General features: G+C 43.9%; 1 protein-coding gene across 9 annotated transcripts in view; it reads left to right on the top strand.

The window, feature by feature from the left end:
• Positions 1–18,442, top strand: part of VWA3B (von Willebrand factor A domain containing 3B) — a 168,427-nt gene extending 149,985 nt beyond the window's left edge. For 7 of the 9 annotated variants that reach the window (XM_070798244.1, XM_070798246.1, XM_070798249.1 and 4 more), the window contains 5 exons: positions 4,636–4,760; positions 5,867–6,004; positions 8,057–8,157; positions 17,325–17,925; positions 18,374–18,442. In XM_070798244.1, the coding sequence (XP_070654345.1) occupies positions 4,636–4,760; positions 5,867–6,004; positions 8,057–8,157; positions 17,325–17,676 (716 nt within the window). In that variant the 3' untranslated portion in view covers positions 17,677–17,925; positions 18,374–18,442. The remainder of the gene's footprint in view (positions 1–4,635; positions 4,761–5,866; positions 6,005–8,056; positions 8,158–17,324; positions 17,926–18,373) is intronic. The other 2 variants (XM_070798248.1, XM_070798245.1) reach the window with 2 other exon arrangements.
• Positions 18,443–21,695: the final 3,253 nt, after the last annotated feature.

The following is a 21,695-nucleotide window of genomic DNA, read 5'->3' on the forward strand; positions in this document are numbered from 1 at the left end:
AGCTAAGTTCCCACATAGTGTGTGGCACAGCCAAAAAATTTAAAAAATAAAATTTAAAAATAAATTAATTAAAAGGGGCCATGAGATTATCTGGGGGAGAGAGTTCTAGCAAGGGAAGACCAGGGCTTCACTAGAAGCTTCACTAGAAGCCCTGAGAATGGAACGCCTATGACATCCTCTTCCTTAGAGGGAGAGGCAAATGTGTCTGGGACATGATGAATCGCAGATGCACCATGAGACACTAACGTTGTCAGAGACGCAGTTGGAGATATGGATCTAGAGTCTGGAGAGGAAATCTGTCCAGAGACAGAAATTTTTGACACGTCAGCACAAAAGTACTCATTGAAATCATGTAAAAGCCTATGGGGAAAGAGAGCTTAAAGAACCCAGAAGAAGAGATGTCAGTCGAAAAGATTATACCTTGAAGTGTAGTCAATCCTACTCCCAGTCACCTTTTTAAAAAAATTATTTATTACATTTAATTAAATCTGCTTTTTAAGTGGGAAAAGTACTTAAATAGGAATTTGGGTTTCTAGCAGACATATGTGTAGAACTAACAACTAGGATATTGTATTTGAATTTTTTTACCCCTTCCAAAAAGGAAGGCCAGATAGAATTTTGAGGAGCACAGGCATGATCTTCATTGGTGACTCCTTTCTGATAATATTTGTTCAAAGCCTCATAAATGTTTCTAGAGAAAAACAGCTAAGCAGAAGGCAGCTTCAGAGCAATTGGATCAAAGCGTCCTTTGCTTAAGGCCAGGTCTGTGCAGGAGCAAAGCTGGCTCAGTTCTTGCTGCCACCCTTGGGAATCAGGGCAGGGATTTCCATTTGGCTACCTCTGTTCCAAAGAATTGATGCTTTCAAATTGTGGTGTTGGTGAAGACTCTTGAGAGTCCCTTGGACAGCAAGGAGATCAAACCAGTCAATCCTAAAGGAAATCAGTCCTTTATTCATAGAATATTCATTGGAAGAATTGATGCTGAAGCTCCAGTACTTTGGCCAGCTGATGCAAAGAGCTGACTCATTGGAAAAGACCTTGATGCTGGGAAAGATTGAGGGCAGGAGGAAAAGGGGGTGGCAGAGGACTAGATGGTTGGATAGTATCACTGACTCAATGAACATGAGTTTAAGCAAACTCCAGGAGGTAGTGAAGAACAGGGAAGCCTGGCATGCTGCAGTCCCTGGGGTCACAAATAGTCGGACACGACAAAGTGACTGAACAACAACAACCACCTCTGCTCCAGGGATCAGTGTGGATTAGCTAGTGGAGGTCAGACTGTGTTGTACAGAACAGAAGTGACAAGCTGATAGCCTGGTTCATCCGGATGCTGAAAATCAGGAAGGCGGACACATTTCAGAACTTTATTTTAATCATTATTTGTAGGAACTGTGTCATCTTTCCTGTTGTTCAGTAAAAAGCAGCATTTTATCTCAGGAAATCCTCAATGATGAAAAGTCTGGGTTGCAAGATTTCTGCACTATGCCATCAGAACAAGTTACAACAGGAAAAAAAAAAAAAAAAAGGCTGGGGGTGGGAAACAGAATACTTTCTCAGGTGTAATGATTTAGGACCAGAAAAATCGTAATTTTTTTTTTTTTTTTTTTGAAATCTGTTTCTTGCCTCTACCAGCCAGCTGACAGGCATCACTGAAGTATTCTGAGCTTGTTTCCTTCTCTCTCCAAATGGGATTTAAACAATGAAAATCCCCATAAGATAGTGATGTCGATTAAATTTGATAATGTGCAGCATTTTGAAATTGGAACGTGTTAATTACCTATGGAGTTTTTCTATTACCGCTTCTTGGGAGATATAAACAACTCACCCGGGGTCCTCACCTGGGGGTATAGAACACTGCTGGAAGTTTAAAAACTTTAACAGTACTTTTAAAAGTTTAAGAGCAATTCAAAAAGGCAAAACCAGCACAGTGAGCTACAGAGGAAACCTCTGAGACTAAAGGAAGAAGAGACTATGATGACTAGATGTGTAGGCTGGAAGTCAGTGGAGGAGGGGCAAGTGGAAGGCACGTTTCCAGTTGAGCAGAACAGATGCCTCTTCCAGGAAACGGAATCCCAGCCCAGCTGTGAATATCAGAAGGTTCTTATAGCCAGAGGTAAAAAAATCTGCACTCCAGCCTAAGAAATTCCTGTTTGGAATGAAGATTGAAAACAACCCCTGCTTTCTTTTGCTAAATGAACTGACCCATGCTGTCTACTTAAATGTTTCTTCATTCCTCTGACCTTTGGGCATGAGCAGTGTTTTCACTGAGGGTCTCAACTGGGGGGCACCCCCTTCTCCCCCCACCTGGGTATAGGAGAATCCCCCAGCAGAGGTAGGGAAGCTGACTCATACCCAGGAAGATGGGGATCCCAGAGCCTCCAGTAGGAGGAAGACAGAAAGCCATGGAGGTGGTTCTGGTCCAACCTCCAGAGCCAGAGCCCCAAATGGCCCTGGGAGATGCCTTCTCACCTCTCTGGGGCTGAGGGCAGAAGGAAACTACAGCATAACGGCATCCCAGAATAGGAAGCCGATCTAGAATCAGGACCTGGAAATGGCAGCAACTCCTTAATGAGGTAGAGAAGGAGTTAGTGCAGAGGCTGAGCCATAACCAGACAGGCCAGCAGCTCTGGGTCCTCTGGCCTGATTAACAGCCAGCCAGGTGTCAACACCATGAGGCTGGCTCTACAGTTAATTGGGAAGAAACTGCACTGATTTCTGGAGGTGAACAAAAACCCACGAATGAAGAGATTGAAACAAAAAAGAGATGGTAGAAACATACCAAATGTCTAGGTCTAATGATCTAGATCAGGGGCAGGAAGCCTTTTTATGTAAAAAAAAGCTAATGCATGGTGTAGACTCCATGGGCCATGCAGCTGCACAGCTGCTCAACTCAGGCAGACACCTGAAAAACTGCACCCCAGTTTTAAGACTGGATTCTACACAGTCCCAAAGGCTAAGAATTCGAGGAGGGTCACCCTGGCCATTGAGGTCATCTTGGCGCTTGGACCCTCAGCCCTGCTCTGTGGCACTGGCTGGCGCTTGTGGCAGGGCACGCATATGCTGGGCATAGAAGGATTCTTCTCACCTCACAGTGGCTCTTTGTTTTCATAGTAGGAATTCTTTATAAAAAGTAGTGTTTGTTTTCCTGATGAAAAGGGTAGAGTCAGTTTATGGTAAAAAAAATGTGTAAATAGTACTTCAAAAACCACCCAAACATCTTAGTCCAATAAGAAAATAGATAACATAAAGCTGGTTTTCTTGTGTGTGTGTGGCGGGGGGAGGGCAGTTGTTTTGTTTTTAAGCTTTCCCTTTTTTTGACCATTTAAAACAAGAAACATGGGGAACTTCCCTGGCGATCCAGTGGTTAAGACTCAGCGCCTCTACTGCAGGGGACATGGGTTGGATGCCTGGTAGAGGAACTAAGATTCCGTAAGCTTCACAGTGTGGCCAATATAAAATAAAAGGATTAGATCCTTTATAAATAAATAACTGAAACAAGATACGTGGACTCAAGATGAAAGCTAGCAGCTGTTTCTTTGCCACTTGGAAGGACCTAAGACCGGAAAAGGCAATGGCAACCCACTCCAGTACTCTTGCCTGGAAAATCCCATGGACAGAGGAGCCTGGTAGGCTGCAGTCCATGAGGTCACTAAAAGTCTGACACGACTGAGCAACTTCACTTTCACTTTCATGCATTGGAGAAGGAAATGGCAACCCACTCCAGTGTTCTTGCCTGGAGAGTCCCAGGGACGTCAGAGCCTGGTGGGCTGCAGTCTATGGGGTCGCACAGAGTCGGATACGACTGAAGCGACTTAGCAGCAGCAGCAGTACCTAAGACTTCACCAAGGCCAACGAGTAAGCTAGAGTGGGGAAGAAAGCCAAGGCACTCAGGCCGTTGGAGCCCAGCATGGGGGCGAGCACATTTCTGTCTCAGGATAAGGGGGTCCAAGTGAAGCTGTTACTGCTGGGGAAGTGTCCCTGTCAAAAACCTCTCCCTAATATTAATAATCCCTTTGCAATGGGAAAATTAATTTCACCTAGGATAAATAACAAAATACATGAACCTTAACACTGATACATTCTTTTCCTGTTATAATAATCTCCCCATATAACTAAAAGACAAGAAAACTTACTTTTTTTTTTCCTTCGTTTTTTGATTATACATTTTAGGGAAGCTGTGGGGTGTGTAATATCAGATGAGAAGCTGAGGATGGGAATTCATATTTCCTTTCACTTTCTCAATTTAACAATAATGATTTTCTGTCTCCAAGTATATTATAGAAGGAAATATGGCTGAAATAAATAAATAAGATGGTAGGAAGCCTCCAGGGAGAAGGTATTTCTAGGATCAGTGTTCCCATCAGGATGGCTTCTGGGAATACTGGTTGAACAAGCTCCCACGTGTGTTCTCTCAGCTTCCCAGCTCAGCTCCAGACCACAGCACGGCACTGCTGTCTGAGCTGGTTAACCCTAGCAGGCATCACACAGAACCCAGCATTATGCAGTGGAGAAATCAAGGGGCTCGCTGATTTCAGCAGGCAAAGTGTTATAATTTAGCAAACCCAAGAGATGGGGCAAGCCTAAGGGAACAGGCATTGTCTTTATATTTTATTTCAATAATTTGATTCCTTATAGGAGTTGTGAAGAGGTGTGTGAACCCCACCCATGCACTTGTGGGCTTCAGGTATGGAGACACCAAGGTTGTGCCCATCTCGTTCATCACGCCGGTGGGGGGCGCCATGCCCTGCCCACTGCTCCAGGTACCTGCTCCAGCTAGCTGTTCTTGGGCCCCTTTTCACCTTTCCTAGAGCTTTGGACAGCAGCAGCCCCTGTTCCTGTGACCTCTTGCTTACCAATTTCTTTGCTCTTGACCCTTATCTGCCAATGCCCTATTTAAATAGCTCAGACGTGCTCACATGTCCCTTGAGGCCTTTGTTGCTTTACAGACAATAGATGGGTGGGGGAAGGGAGTTGCTGTAACTGCTAGAGCTTGGAAGCTTTCACTGCAGGAAATCATGCTAAAACAGACTGAATAAAAAGACCAGAGGTAGCACCTGCCTTGACACCATAAGTCAGTTGATGCCAGACCTTGATGCCATAATGCAGTTACCCCTAAATGTGCATCCCAGGGGTGAGCCGGGCTGATGTGTTCTCATCTACTTATAAATTCATCAGAGCCGTGCTGTCTGCCGATTCTCCTGTATTATCCTTATTCCAGTACCAAGGCCAGAGTAGAGAGAAGGCCTCTGCAGAGTTCTACTGCTGCTGTTTCTTAAATAATATGAGCCTGGAGGAAAAAAAGCACTGAGGGGCACTCAGAGGATTCACGTGGGTTGTCTGTTCCCGCATCTCCTGGGCAGACCCAAAGGCACATCAGGGCACTTTCCCCCGACCATGAATCCCCTCTATCTGACTGATGCCCAAAACTTTGTGTGTCCCTTCACCAGACTTTGTTTCTCCTGGAAGTTCTCTCTCTGTGACTTTTCCCCATGGATTTCAGGTGTGAAACAAACACACTCCTTTCCTCCGTTCAAACTCATTCTTGTGTCAAAGAGTCCTGGTTCCTTTACCCAGTCATTGTAAGAGTTGGTTTCCAGACCCCTCGCCACCTCGCTGGCTGTCCCTGAGACCCTTGGCAGGTGAAGCCCTGCTGAATGTGGCTTCCCCAAACTAATCACAAAATTCGAGCCAGGGCCCTATGAACCCAAAGAATGTTGGAACTATAACTCTTTCCAACTAAGAAAAAAAATGTGTTTGAATCCTAGCATCAGCTAGCATCTTGGAGTGTTTTCAAACAAGCTTATTTACTATTGTCTCTAAGATCCATAAGCTGAATATTTGCTCTCAAAGATGTTCTCATCTACAGGTTGGAGATTATGTGTTTGCCAAAATTGTGATCCCCAAAGGATTTGACTTCTATGTCCCCGCCATTGTTATTGCACTTCCAAATCAAGATATGGCTGACGATAAATTCTACACAGTTTTAAAGTGTAACAACCGGAGAGTAAGTAGACTTTCATTAGAAAAGCACTTTTTCTTTAGGCAGAAAGTGGCTTCCTTGACCCCTGCCTTTCTCAGGTGCAGTGCCTGGCTCTCTCCTGCTCTGGCTGTATCTATTTCCCCTGCACATCCAGCTCCTGTGGTTAGAGTTCCGTCCACTGGGCGACTCGAAGTCCGCCCTTGCTAAGTCACAGTGCTCTCCTAACTCCCCCATCAGATGGTCTCTGGGGCTCTTGTTCCACATTGGGGGACTGGGGAGGCTTGCTCCAGTTCTGGCTTCGTCAAGAGCCTCCCCAGTTTCTCACAGCCCCACTCTGTCTCCCTACTGCTCCTCCCTATGTATTTTTCCTAAAAGTTTTAGAAAAAATATCAGGTTACAATGATGAGGTCACTTGCCTACCTGATGTGCCACCTGCCCCTGCTCCATCCCTGCACAACACACACACACACTTCTCTTCCACCTCGAGGAAAAGCCCAGCTCAACCTCAGCCTGCCCCCCTGCCCTGTGAGTTTGACTCCCAGCCACATGGAAGGCTCACTGCTTCCTGAACACAGTGGAGTTTCTCAAGCCTCTAGGTTTTTAACCCTTCCTGGATCACCCTCTCCATCTTCTTCCATATAAACTCCTGTCCCCTGAAGACTCTGCCCTGTTTCTGCTGAGGCCCCCAGATCCCCTTGCACACTGTCCTGCCTTCCTCTCACACCAGATCCCTCTCCAATCTCCCAACTCCTTAAAGGCTGGGCCTGGGTCCTTCCATCTTTGCACCCCTGGTACTGCTGTGGATAATGAGCACATTCTCACCATGGTTTTATAAAGCGCTTGCATAAGTGATGTTTCTAATGGAAATAATGTTGTTTTGATGGCCCACGTAATATGCCTGGAAAATGTATTGGCAAGCAAATACTGTCGTGCTGACTGTATTCAGCACTTTCTATGTGGCATGGGTACAAACCCAAGTGCTTCACACACAGTGAACAGTTGGATGCTGAGAACACTGTGAGGTACATACGCATATCCCCATTTGTATATAAGAAGCCAGAAGTGGAGAAGTGAAGTCATACCCAGGGTGGCGGTGTCACAGGCATTTGAACCCAGGAAGTCTGGTTTTATGGCCTGCTCTCTAAATATCTGTGCCCAACTGCCTAGTAAACAGAATTAAAATATCTTGTCAATTCCTGACTGTAACTGAGGTATGTCCATCAGGGAAGGGGTCATGGTGAGTGAATTTTAGGATGAAGGGATGAAATTTAGGATGGATGAGTGAAGGCCATCAGAGCCCGGGTCGCCTGGAGTGCTGTATCCAATCCGACAGATCAAGAGGGAGAAAGGCACCTTCTCATCAATCCAGGAAAACCCCTGAGGGATGATGGACTCTTCTGGGGCTGTTTGGATGATAGTGAAGAAGGCTGGAAGTGGGTGGGAAGCATCTCTGCCAGGTGGCCCTGCTCTGGGGACTTCCACCAGGCAAGAGAGGAGAAAGCAGATACAGGGTCATTGGAAGAGATGCCCCTGAATGGGTTCTAGGTGACCCAGGGTCCCTGAGGAAGAGCCTCGGAGCCCAGGAAGGACCTCAGAAATTATCCACAGGGCAGCAGGGCCATAGAGACTAGATAACATGGTATGGAAGATGGATGCCAAGGACAATTCTGATAGGAATTCTGGGAGACCCAGGGGCTGACAGTGGGACTTTGAGTATCAGGTGGTGGTGACAATTTATAAGTCCAGAAAGGAGATGGCCAAGGCTGAAGTTAAGATGGAAAGGAAGATAGTTCTATGAAATAGTGTGTGTTTGTGCATGCACATACGCATCTTAGCGGGGTGAACTTGACAAATGATCCAGAATGTGGAAAAATGACAGAAAGGATTCAATGATGACTTTTATTCAGCATAAAATTACCAAGTTAGACTCTGCATTCAAACCACTCTCTTAAGTGTCACCAGAATAGGAAAATGGCTGGTAGCTATTACAATGGGCTGTACTAGCAAAATAAAATCACATCTGAATTGTGGATATTTCTGATTTAAATTGAATGAACTCTTTTGGTATTATTACAGGAATTTTGCCCTCGGAGTGCACTCATTAAGATCAGCCAAAACAAATATACTCTCTCTTGCTCTCATATTAACTCACCCCCAATTCAGGAGGATTCAAAAGCGTAAGTGGACCCAACTTCTTACTTTCTGAATTTAATTTATGTCTTTGGACTTTTCATCTGCTTCTGAGTTGAGATCCATGATCTCTAAATGCTTGAAGAGAAAAGCAAAAGTGAGGATTTCCTGCTAAAATGCAGGTCTAGGATGATGGTTCCTGCCACATCACACCTTTTATCTGTTGGCTGTTTGTCTATCTGATTCTAATCTCAAATTCAACGTTATGTATTTTACTGACCTTTCAGAAAAGCATTCAATCCTGTCATAAATCTGAAGGAATTACTTTCCTTTCATTGGTAAGGATTCAAGGCCTTCCAAGATGCAATCTTCCTAGACAGCTCAGGTTAGATTCAGTTGCACCTGGGACCAATCAGCCGCTGCCTCTCCCCATGGCGGGTGAGAGGAAGGTGCAGCTCCTGGCTTACCCGTGCCCTGGTGAGTGTGGGTGGGTGGTAGTTTCCTGGGGCAACGGTGGAGTGAACACATTTTTATCTGAGGCAACAGGATCAATAAAAGCTGGAAAGGTGGATTAAAGCAAAATCAGTGAGAAAAAGCTGAGACCTGGAGAGTAGGCAAGAACCCAAGTCCCTGGGACCAACAAGGAACATCAGAGTTGGGGTCAGAGCCATGACCTTGGAGGTGACCTTGAGCACAGGTTGGGCCATCTTTGGGTGCCAACCTTCCATATCCCCATGGCTTCACCTGTGCTTCATAGACAGAAACCACCAGACGTTCTCTCACTGTGCTGCTTTCCCCACCTCTGGGCTTGTGGAAGCCTGGATCCCTCCCACTGACGTCAGAGTCCCCCCTTGTCCTACACTGATCTGCCCAGTATGTCTGTTGCAGAAAGAGGGACCTCTTCCAGAACCCAAGAGTGGGGTCTTGTCTAACACTTGGAAATGAATTGTCCAAGGAGACACATGTGCTGACAAAGCAAGAGACTTTATCAGGAAGGGGCATCTCTGTGGAGAGCAGCAGGGCAAGGGAACCCAGGAGGACTACTCTGCCATGTGGCTCCCAGTCTTGGTTTTATGGTGATGGAATTGGTTTCTGGGTTGTATCTGGCCAGTCATTCTGATTCAGGGTCCTTCCTGGTGGTGCACACATCACTCAGCCAAGATGGATTCCAGCCAATAGGATTCTGGGAGATTGGTAGGACATGTGGACTGGAGTCTCCTCTCTCCTTTTGACCTTCCCTGAATTCTTCCAGTTGATGGTAAGCTTGTTAGTTCCACATTCCTTACCGGGACCTCCTGCTTGAGATAACTACTATGGTGCCTAGCCAGGGCAGGCAGTTTCAGTCAGTAGTTCCCCTAATAGATCTGTACCCCGCTGGGGTCTTGCTCAGTCTGGGGTCCTTGCTCAGTCAACTACCCTGGACTCCCTTCACCACCCAGATCTGAAACCACACAACCCAGACTGGAACTTGAACCCACTGTCTTTTAACTGAGACCACACTCCTGGTCTCAGGACATAACGAAGCTCAGGTTCTTGATGTCTCATTGCAGAAAGAATTAAGTGAGAGACAGAGTCATAGGTAAGAAGTGGATTTATTTAAAGACAGACATATTCTATAAACAGCTTGCAAATATTTCTCAGCACTGCTGCACATGTGCTTCCGTAGGTCAGGAGGCTTCCTCCTGCCCTGCTGTCCAGCCATCTACCCTGAGGGCTGGGCAGAAGAATCTTCCTCACAGGCAAATCTGCTCTTGTCCCTCCCCCACTAAAGCTCCCTCCTCCCTGAAATGCCTCCTCTTAACCTAGCTTACCTTCTTGTTGACCTGAACCAAGCCTACCTACCTGGTCTTACTTTTCCCCTAGCTACTCCCCAACTATCCTCCCAAAAGCCCTCTGCACACTAACCATACTAAATTTATAAACTTGTAGTTTTTTCCCCATGCTGTGCTTTTTCAAAGCCCTGTGCCTCTGCATAGGCTAAGTATTCCCTCCCTGGAATGCTACTCTTGCCCTTGGCTGCCTGGGGAATTCCAATATCAAAGGCAAGCATCCCACCACTCCTGTGTGATGTTCTGGGACTCCAGTCCTCTATGGTGAGGTGATCCCACTGCCTCCTGTAAACATTTTCGTTATGAGACTGTTGCCTTGTCTTGGGCCATGTACTTTAATGGTCATCACTCTTACTGGACATGAGTCTTTGAAAGCAGGGGCCAGGATCTACTTCTATATCCTGGGTGCCAGAGTCCAGCCTGCAAGATGTACCCAAGGACAATTCGAAGAATGAACAGATGAACGAATACTAGGGGATGCCCAGCAAGACTCTTTGAGGGCGTGTAGTTCCACAGAAAAGCTTTTATTAGGTATGATTGTTGAAAATAGATGTTACAGTCCTTTTTCTAGATGAATATTTCATTTTTAAATAATAGCACTGTTTTTTGTTCATCTCAAAATCCTACTCAAACAATTTGATATCCAAATTACAGTACCTAATAAAGGAATATGGATACATGGGTCTAGGTATCGACCATCTTCATTAAACTCAAGATTATCGATCACTATTTTAGAATTAAAATTAAAGCCTTTCATTATTTTCTACCTTAGTACTGCCCCAGGCCTTATTTAAAACTCTCCACTGCTAGTGACCTACCCCAGCTTCTGGGTCTTTACACGGCAGAGACATTCATCGACCCTGTTGTCCCCCTTTGTAATTTCCACTGTTTTGTTGCTCTGGCTGCCTCTCTGCTAGCAAGAGACAGCATCTAATTCTCCTAAGCAGAGGTCGCATCCAGCCTGCTAAGTTCAGAGCCTAATCTGTCTCTGTTTCCATAATCGGAGCTGGCAGCTGTGAGCACACAGAATAAAGGCGTAGGTCTGATTTTGTGTCTACACGGAGATTTCCTTCTGGTAGGTCCTTCTCATTAGAAGCTCTTTCTTACCCGCTCTTTTTTTTTTTTTTTCTTAAGATATCTTTACTTCGTATGATTTTCATACATTTGGAGCAGATGGTTCTTTTTTTAAAAAAAAACAAACCTTTTTATTTTGTATTGGTTATAGCCAATTACAATGTTGTGATAGTTTCAGGTGAACAGCGAAGGGACTCAGCCGGACATACACATGTATCCATTTTCATCCCCAAACTCCCCTCCCGTCTAGGCTGCCGTATAACAGTGACCAGAGTTCTCTGTGCTATACAGTAGGTGCTTCTTGGCTATCCATTTTAAGTACAGCAATGTGTATATGTCCATCCCAAACTCCCTAACTATCCCTTCTTTGAATCCTTCCCCTGCCCCCTGGCAACCATGATTTCATTCTCTTTCTCACTCACTTTCTAAATGTACCACCTCCCTTTGGTGGTTCTTTAGCAGATCTTCACACCATTGCACTAAATGAGACCATTAAAAAAAATTATGGTGCTTTCTTCGAAGGACTAATTAAAGAAATGAATTGTAGGTTACAACTCCAACAGGACATCACTTGACAAAATTTTGTTTTAAAATATCAAATCCCAATACAGTATACTAACGCATATATATGGAATTTAGAAAGATGGTAATGATAACCTTATATGTGAGACAGCAAAAGAGACACAGATGTATAAAACAGTCTTTTGGACTCTGTGGGAGAGGGTGAGGGTGGAATGATTTGGGAAAATGGCATTGAAACATGTATATTATCATATGTGAAATGTATCTCCAGTCCAGGTTCGATGCATGATACAGGGTGCTCAGGGCTGGTGCACTGGGATTACCCAGAGGGATGGGATGGGGAGGGAGGTGGGTGGGGGGTTCAGGATGAGGAACACGTGTATACCCATGGCAGATTCATGTCAATGTATGGCAAAACCACTACAATATTGTAAAGTAATTAGCCTCCAATTAAAATGAATAAATTTATATTAAAAAATAAATAATGAAATATAAAATTAAAAAATAAAATATCAAATCCACTATAACCAACCATTTGAGGTTGGTGAGACCAGGGGTACATGGTCCCAGACAGCTATGGACCAGAGTGCCAGATATCCAACTTTCCACCCTCTGCCCCTCCTTTTTTTTCTTCCTTCTTGGGGTCTTCAGTTGGGGCTGACAGAGTATTTTCAGAAAACCCCTCTTCTGGTTCCTCATGAGGGTGTAACATAGTGAAAGGCAGGAAGAACAGTATTTGGAAGGTGAAGAGTTCAACACTGATTGAATATGGCTGCAGCTGATACAAATTTTTCATTTTCAGTTCAAAATTTGACACTGAAATGATTCTTAAAGCCTCATAATAAGTTTGGTTTGCAAAATATGTTACCAAGTTCACTAAATTCCAAATAACTAGTCCTTAAAAGAGATAGTTTTAGTATCACCATGTTTGTGAAGCTGTTCCAATTTCCTCTTTCCGTTGCAACCCAATGACTGTGTTCTCTGATGGCGCTTCTGAAAGAGGTGTGTCTGGTGGAGGGAAATGACCACTCTTGCCATGCCTTACCTTCAGGAAAGTCCCTGAGCTTTTTCTATATTTCACAGCATCAGAGATCTCTCTTCTTTGTGAGAATATCCCCTAACCTCTCTATGGCTTTCCCCATTTAGAGAACATACATGTAATTTTTTCTAACTCCCCAAAGCAAGTGGACCGGAAGGAATATTCCCCACTTTTTGGCATCCTCCCTTCTCACCAGCAGGAGATTCACGTCCTCGGTCTCCTTGACTACCTCCCCCAGGATCCTGTTCACATCAGAAGGCTGTGGCTTCTTGCTCCTTCCAGGAAAGTGTGCCTCGTGGGCTTCATGCTCGGATTTCCAGTTTCCTCCAGCAAAAGGACGTGCCCCTACTGGTGTTATTCAACCACCACAGCTGGGGACCACATGCTCCTCTGGGCAGGGCAGCTCTGGCAGCTGAATCCATGCTCCTGATGCCATGGACCTAGTTGGAAAACCCTCCCAACAGAGCTGGAATCCATCTTCCCTTCCTTTATTGAAATTTTTAAAAATTAATTTACTTATGACTGCACTGGAACTTCATTGCTGTGCTCAGGTTTCTCTAGCTGTGGAGAGCAGGGACTGTCCTCTAGTTGCGGTGTGCAGTCTTACTGTGGTGGCTTCTCTTGTTGCCGAGTGCAGCTCTCGAGCTCAGGCTCTGTAGTTGTGGTGCACCAGCTTAGTTGCCCCACGTCATGTGGGATCTTCCCATGTCTGCTTCATTGGCAGGCAGATTCTTATCCACTGTGCCACCAGGGAAGTCCTTCCCTTTCTTCTTGACAGAGTACAACTTGGGCAGGTTGCCTTCAAGGCTCCTCTTTCACTGTAAAGGAAGTCTGATTTCTTGAAAAAAATTTAGCACATTCTAAATGTGATCTCAGGAAAGCCAGAGTGAACTAATTATTGTCTCTGTGCTGATGGAAAATCACTGGGGATCTGAAGTAGGGTGTTGGTCATGAGATCCTGGAGATAAGAGTGTTCTTTCCTTGATGCGTGATTATAACCATGTGGACTTCGTGAGATGCAGTTGGCGATAAGAGTTCTGGTAGGGGGACCCTCCTCCAAGGGTTCAGATGTGGTTTGTCTGGGTCTGTGGCCAGCTCTTAATTCCTATTACACAAAATACTAGCCTCTCGTTATCATTCTTTGAGCAGTTTAGTAATTTTCCATCAAGCTGTTTGAATTAAGACTGTGCCCCCACAGGCGATAATAAGTCCTATGTTGTTGAACACTCCTCCCTTTATCCATGTAGCCTGGCCTCACACTGCCTTCCTAACAGCAGGGACATAAGTCATTGATTAAAGCTTCAAGATTCAGCGCAGACTCTGACATTACCCAAGATGAATCACTTCCCACCATCTTGCCTGGTCACAACTGACTATTTTTCCCTTAAAAGGAGCTTGCCTCTGAAATCATTAAACCTCTGTATGTCATTAGCAGCCTCTGTCCATTCTGGTCAGATCAGGAGCCTCATTTCCAAGGCCTAAAAGATAAGCAGTTCAGCAGTAACCCTATGATTGAGTGCCCTGCCATATCCAGAGGGAAAAATGCCATTACCTGTCCTCAGAAGGTGTGTAGTTCTTGGGACCAGAACACAGAGTCATGGAGATCCATTAGCCCTGAGGGCCAGGGGGAGCCATTTGGATGGCAACTGCCTTTGCTTTTTTTTTTTCAAATGATTGATTTATTTCAGCTGTGCTGGGTCTTTGTTGTTGCAGGAGGGCTTTCTCTGGTTTCAGTAAGGAGGGGCTACTCTCCAGCTGCTCTCAGGCTCCTCATTGCAGTGGCTCCTCTTATTACAGAGAACAGATTCTAGAGCACAGGCTCAGTAGTTGTGGTGTGCGGGCTTTGTTGCCCCGAGGCATGTGAAATCTTCCTGGACCAGAAATGGAACCCATGTCCTCCACATTGGCAGGCAGACTCTCACCACCGGACCACCAGGAAAACCCAGCAACTGCCTTTTCTTATCAGTTTCTCCACTTTCTGCCACTTCTGTTGTCAAAACCCCGGGGCCTCTTGATCCTCATCAAACATCTCTTCAGTGCCCACCCCAGAGGTCCCCGTGTTCTTCATTTACCAAGATGGTCTTACCGACAGAGACACACTTAGAGCAGAACAGAACTGAAGCCTCAGGGAACCGGCAAGAAAACGGTTAAGCTGATGATGCCTGGTTAAGGAAATGCATTGGGTTTTAAGCTAAGGAGAGCGTGGACAGGAGGCTCAGAACTCTTCCCTGAAGTCGAACCAGCTTCTTTGAAGAGCCAGTGAAGACACAGTGGCTGGCTCCCCAGACACCCCCTCTAGTGTTGGCCTGTTTATTGTATTACCGAGTTAACTCTATAGTGGAAGACAATAGGGCACTAAATTTAACTCAGTTTTGGCTTAAGCTTCCCTGGTGGCTCAGACAGTAAAGAATCTGCCTGCAATGCAGGAGATGTGGGTTCAATCCCTGAGTCAGGAAGATTCTCTGGAGAAAGAAATGGCACCCCACTTCAGTATTCTTGCCTGAAAAATCCCATGGACAGAGGAGCATAGCAGACTACAGTCCAAAAATGTCACAAAGAGTCGGACGCCACTGAGCGACTGAATACACACAGGGCAAAAGAGGACCACCTAGCAGGGTCCTTCTAGATGTGCAGGTGGAGAATGTGCCCTGACTGAAGTGAAGACACGGCCGCCCTTCCCCTCCCCGCGGAGCAAAGTGAGGGTGCGTGGGGGGAATGGATAAGAATTTTCACATCAGATTCATTTCCCACCTACTCTGCTGGCCATCCCGTGAGTGGACGTTTCCTTGTGGAATATCTTGAACTTGGTCAACATCAGTCATTTTGGAGAGTATGATAAAGTGGCCCAGCATCTGCTTGGTTTATCTAAAGGCTTTTCCTTGATCAAAACCCCAATCCATTTTTATTCTAATCCTGACAACTTGTGTGTGTGTGTGTTAGTCACTCAGTCATGCCTGACTCTTTGCAACCCCATAGACTGTAGTCCACCAGGTTCCTCTGTCCATGGAATTCTCCAGGCAAGAATACTGGAGTGGGTAGTCATTCCCTTTTCCAGGGAAATTTTCTGACTGAGGGATCAAACCCAGGTCTCCCACATTGCAGTCAGATTGTTTTATATATATATATATATTTTTTTTTTTTTTTTAGTTTGTGTGAACTTTATTTATTTTTTAATTTAAATTTATTTAATTAGAGGCTAATTACTTTACAGTATTGTGTAGGTTTTGCCATACATCAACATGAATCTGCCACGGGTGTACACATGTTCCCAACCCTGAACCCCCCTCCAACCTCCCTCCCCAGATTGTTATATTGTTTTATTCCTATTCCAAAAGGAATGCATAGTCGATATAATTTAGGAATTAAAAACAAAAAGACTAAAAACCATCCTTAGTTCCTCATTTCAAGAGTACTCACCATGTAAAGATATCTGTTTGGGTCCCTGGGGATAAGTTCCACTTATTCCCAGAAATAAGTGGAATTTCTGGATTATGTAATTCTATTTTTAGTATTTTGAGGACCTGCCACACTGTTTCCCACAGCAGCTGTACCATTTTACATTCCCATCACAAGCATTCCAATCTCTCCACATCCTTATCAACACTTGTTACTTTTTGGTTTTGCTTTTTCTTTTTTTGGCAATAGCTATCCTAATGGGTATAAAGTGGGCAGGCCAATTTTTTAATCTCTCCTGGAAATTACCTCCTGAGTCTTTGAACCAGTTTTTGCAAAGTATCACATGTGGTTTAAGATTCAGACCACTGAAGAGGGATTTTCTACTTAAAAATAGCTAAAAATCTTTTCTCACTCTACTGATTTTTTTCTTGACAATTTCCAAAAGGATCTAAAACAACCATGGTCAAAGTTATTCAGTGTGAAAGGTAGGTGATCAAGGTGGCAGATACTGATTATGAGAACAAAATAAGGTTGAATACCAGGCAGCTGGTGTCCTTACTTTGCCCTGAAGCCTCTGAAAAAGGCAAGTTCCTGAAATGGTGTGCCATGATGGCATGGCTGGGAAGGGATCATGGTGTTCCCAAGGTGCCTTTTTTGAAGGACAACACTTCAATATAAATAAACTGCCCAATATATTTTATTTTTTTATACCCTTTGGCCAACATCTCCCTGTTTCTCCCACCAGCCCCCCTTCTTCCCCTCCCCCTGCCTCCAGACCCTGGCAACCACCATACTATTTTCCCTTTCTATGAGTTTGGCTCTTTTTAGATTCACACATGAGTGAGATCATACAGTATTTGTCTATCTCTGTCTGACATATTTCAATTAGCGTAATGCCCTCAAGATCCATCCATGTTGTCACAAATGGCAAATTTCCTTCTTTCTTATGGCTAATAATATTCCACATATGTCACGTTTTCTCTATCCATTCATCCACCAGGGGACACCTAGGTTGTTTCCATATCTTGGCAATTGTAAATAATGCTGCAGTGAACATGGGAATGCAGATATCTCTTCAAGATACTGATTTCATTTTCTTTGGCTATATGCCCAGAAGTAGAATTGCTGGATCAAAAATATTGTTCTACTTTTAATTTTTTGAGGAACGTCCATGCTGTTTTCTGTAGAGGCACTACCAGTTTACATTCCCACCAGCAGTACAAAGGGGTTACTTTTTCTCCACATCCTCACCCACACTTTTTATTTCTTAACTTGGACATCTCTGTAGACACAGCAGCCATCAAAACCAGGATAACCCTCATCTCTCTCTCTTTCTATGTCTCTCTCTCTCTAGGGAAGATATGGACACAAAGAACTCTTCTCTCCTAGTATGGCCAATCAGAGAAGTTAACACAGGGGATTTACAAGCTACAAAACAGGAGAACCCTAGAAGGAAGAAAAAGAAAGCCAGCAAGAGGCTATCTCTCCAGGAGGTGGTCTCCTCAGACTCAGATGACTCTTCCTGTGGCAACAGGTCCCGAGACTCCCACCCTAAGAGACACCCTAAGCCCAAGCTGGGAGGGGGACATCATGTCTCCCAGGAACACCCTGAAGTCTCTCTCAAGGATAGCGCATGTGAGCTCACACCCCAGTTTCCGGGTGAGTGTAGGCCCCAGCACAGCAAAAACTCAAACACCCTTAAGTAATGCTGACATCACTTCCCCAGAGTATGTCCTCAGCCTGGGGTCTAGGAGTCAACCAGCCATGCCATCGCTGCCGCACCCACACCGGGAAAAGCCCTGCCCTGCCCTCATCAAGCGACCCACAGCCGAGGGCTGAGTGGCACCACTGAGAAACCTGAAAGCAGCCTAGCGCCATCCACGTTCACGAGCACCAGCGGCCCTTCAGGGCTGCCCTCAGCCGCCCAGCACTGCGGACCTAGCCCCTCTGCTGAGGTAAGGCCGCCCTCTACTGTATCCTCACCTTCCCTGGTTGTGACAAAGGTAGTCGTCCCTGCCGCCCTCTGCCTGGATCTAGTTGAGCCTATTGGTTCTGACTTTTCTGGGGCGTTCTTCATCCTATTATTTCCCCTGTCCTCACAAAACCGATAGAATACCATCTTCCAGTAGACACACACACCCAGGAGTTTAATCTGACTGATTACCTTCATAGGATTTTCAAGTTTTTTAAAATCTGTAGTTCTAATCTTGAAATTCTGTAGTTCTAATCCAAGCTTGCAATTTCATTTTACATTGATTATCTCATCATAATCAGATTTTATCATTAAATATTAGGACTGAAATCAAGACCTAGTAACTTGTCTGAGAGCTGTAAAACTGAACATTACCTATTTTGTTGTCTGAAAATTTTTATTGAGCCCTCCCTAATTATTTTTGTCTGAAGTCTGTTGTAGGTACTTCTAATTGAGCGTGGAACCAGAATAAAGACTCTTACCTTGGAAACATTTCAAAACGATTGGGCTGTTTGTTACTATTTTCTTTGAACACATTTTGGCAAAGACATACAAAAATATTCACTTCTATTCAATAATTGTTTAGTAAAATTAGCTTCATTAGTTTTATTTTTTCCCCTCTCATTCTTAGTGTAGATGAAAGGCAGTTCTCCTTGTAGCTTCCTGGAGATGAGTGATGAGAAGGTTGGTTTATTTATTTTTTTATTTATTTACTTTTTGGCTACACTGGGTCTCCACTGAAGCGTGGGCTTCTCTAGTTACAATACACAGGCTCTCTAGTTGTGGCTTGAGAGCTTAGTTGCCCTGCAGCATTTGGGATCTTAGTTCCCCTGCTGCTGCTGCTGCTGCTGCTAAGTCACTTCAGTCGTGTCCAACTCTGCGACCCCATAGAAGGCAGCCCACCAGGCTCCCCCGTCCCTAGGATTCTCCAGGCAAGAACACTGGAGTGGGTTGCCATTTCCTTCTCCAGTGCGTGAAAGTGAAAAGTGAAAGTGAAGTCACTCAGTCATGTCCGACTCTTAGTGACCCCATGGACTGCAGCCCACCAGGCTCCTCCGTCCATGGGATTTTCCAGGCAAGAGTACTAGAGTGGGGTGCCATTGCCTTCTCCACTTCTCCAGGGATCAAACCTGCATCTCCTGCATTGGAAGGCAGTTTCTTAACCACTGGACCACCAGTGAAGTCTCAGCCTCATTAATTTTAAAAATAAAAGTTTCCCAAATTCTCCTCTCCTAGTCAGTAATAGCCCTGGGGCTATATAATAATAGGGTACAGATTATTAATAAGAAAAATATTGGATGCTTTTCTCCAGAAAAGATAGGGCAGTGTTGTGATACTCTAAAATTCATAATCTAATTAAAAGTGGTGCTTACATTCCTAAAAGCTAGGAGGGGTCACCAAGAGTTATGATGAAGAATTTCAAGGAGGAATCCAGTTCCAAAAATATGAAAGAAAAGGGGATCAGGTTAAAATGCATCAGTAATACAAGGAGGAAGGAATTGAGGAGTGAGGAAATGATCTGGAACAAGGCTGGGGAGAGCATCCTATCACTGGGCATCCTGTCACCCAGAACCCCAGCAGGAAGATACTGGAGCAGTCATCCGGGTTTGGTCTGTACAGCTGAGGACTGAAGGGGTAGGAAAGAAACCATTCACTTGGTCATAGTGATTCTTTCATGCATGTGTGCATTCATGTAAGCCTGCATGTGTCCATTCAATTATTCAGTAAACAGTTGAGTGCTGACAGTGTGCCAGGCTGCAGAGAGACCATTATACTATTCTGCCTCTCTCCATTTCCACGGGGATGCAAAGATGAACTACAGGACAAATATTCATAATAGTATATTGATATTACATTATAGTGCATGATATGCTCAATGCCATTAAGTGATATGTTCAACGTGTTGTCCTTCAGTAATAATGCACAGTTCTTTGTGCTGGGAAGACTGCAATAATCGATGTATTTCCACTTCCAGCCAATGTGGAATAACAGAAATTAGATTTCTACTCATTAGATTTCAGTTGACCTGAAACAACTAAAGCACCTGATAAAAATATATGTAACAGTTTCCAAAACATTGGACAGAAGCATTGATCTCTGGGAAACAGACAAAGTGAGCCCTGTGAGTCCCTGATAGACTGTCTAGAAACAGTTTCCAGGCTCCAGTAAAGGCAGGAGATGCATTACCAGCCATCCTTACATTTCATCTGTATGCATTGCCTCAGGTAACTTGTGTATTTGATTTTCACTGGATAAATCTGCACTTTTAGCATATGACAGAAGAAGTAATAAAAGAGATTAGATCCGTTAAAAAATAATAACTATACATACAGATTTTATAGCTACCCTTTATAATTAGCTTGGATTAAAAGCCAGGAGCAGAGGCATCAGGATGGAGTGATTGATAGCCACACAGATCTATGTGGAATGAGTACAGGGTGATAAGCTCTTACCAGAAGAAGGGGAACAGATGGTTCAAGAAGAGACGAGATGACCCCTTGAGTGCTGTGAAAAAGGATCCATGCATCAAATGACAGAATCCCCAACATTACTTCTAAGTGCCTTTCAACTTGAGAGTCTGTGCAATAACTAAAGTCCATTACTAACTCAGAGCAGTTCAACATAGATGAAAAACCATCCTTATAAAAAGGGAGAGGGGTTGTAGCCAAGACAATTGGATGAGAAAATTAATTAGGAGAATAGAATTGAAAAAGAAAATTATATTTTCACATGAAAAGAGAATATACCTGAAAAACCTGAGAGAATAAGTGGTAATATTGATACTAATTGAAACAAAAAACATTTAGTGAGGTGGCAGGATAGAAATTTAATATACAGAAATCATACAGTTTCTGTATGAAAATCAAACTGTATGAAAACCAATAGTTTTCATACACACAAGTAATGATCAATTAGAAGATATATTGATAGAGAAAACCTCATTTACAACAGCAACTAAGAAAATTAAATATAGTCAATTCTCATAAATCTAATATTTTGAATGGCATTTAGGGTCTATAAAGTTAACTCTAAAACTAAATTTAGCATATACTGAATTATGGTTCTTAGGGGTAAGGTTCCTGTGAGCCTCTGGTCACATTGTTTCCACCAACTGATCAACATCTAACCTCCTTTTATGTGTTTTTCTGTTTAAAGACACTTTATTTAATATATATTGTTGATTTGTTAACATAGAATTCATGGCTAACAGCACTAAAACTCCTGTCTGAAGGAAGCGAACATGCATGTTCTTTGTAAGGTACATCACAGCCTTCTTGCACTTAGGACCACTAGACGGCACTTAAACTGTACTTCATTTTAAACTGAAATCACCAGCAGGACACAAAAATGTGAGAAAATATGGCACTAAATATGCCATGAAAAGGACCTCTTTTTACTGTATGAGAGCTGAAACAAGAAGCAGAAAGATGACCTAAGTTTTCACCACCACTCTGAGCATATGCATATTCTACAAAATACTTTGAGTATTGATTTTGGAGTTACAAAGACGTTTTAGTGACTAGGTGAATCACAAATATGGAAATCCATCAATAATGAGGATCTATTGTAACTTGAATAAACTTAACAATAAATGTGCAAAACCAATATGAGAAAAACTTTAAAACACTCCTGAAAGACACAAAATTAGATTTAATAAACATCCCCTGTTTTTAGACAAAATGGCTTAGCATCATGAATATATTAGTTCTCTCTGAGTTCATTTTTTAATGTAACATAGTCCCAAGAAAAATA

This window comes from Bos indicus, chromosome 11, assembly GCF_029378745.1.
Source record: "Bos indicus isolate NIAB-ARS_2022 breed Sahiwal x Tharparkar chromosome 11, NIAB-ARS_B.indTharparkar_mat_pri_1.0, whole genome shotgun sequence".
In the NCBI taxonomy this organism is placed as follows: Eukaryota; Metazoa; Chordata; class Mammalia; order Artiodactyla; family Bovidae; genus Bos; species Bos indicus.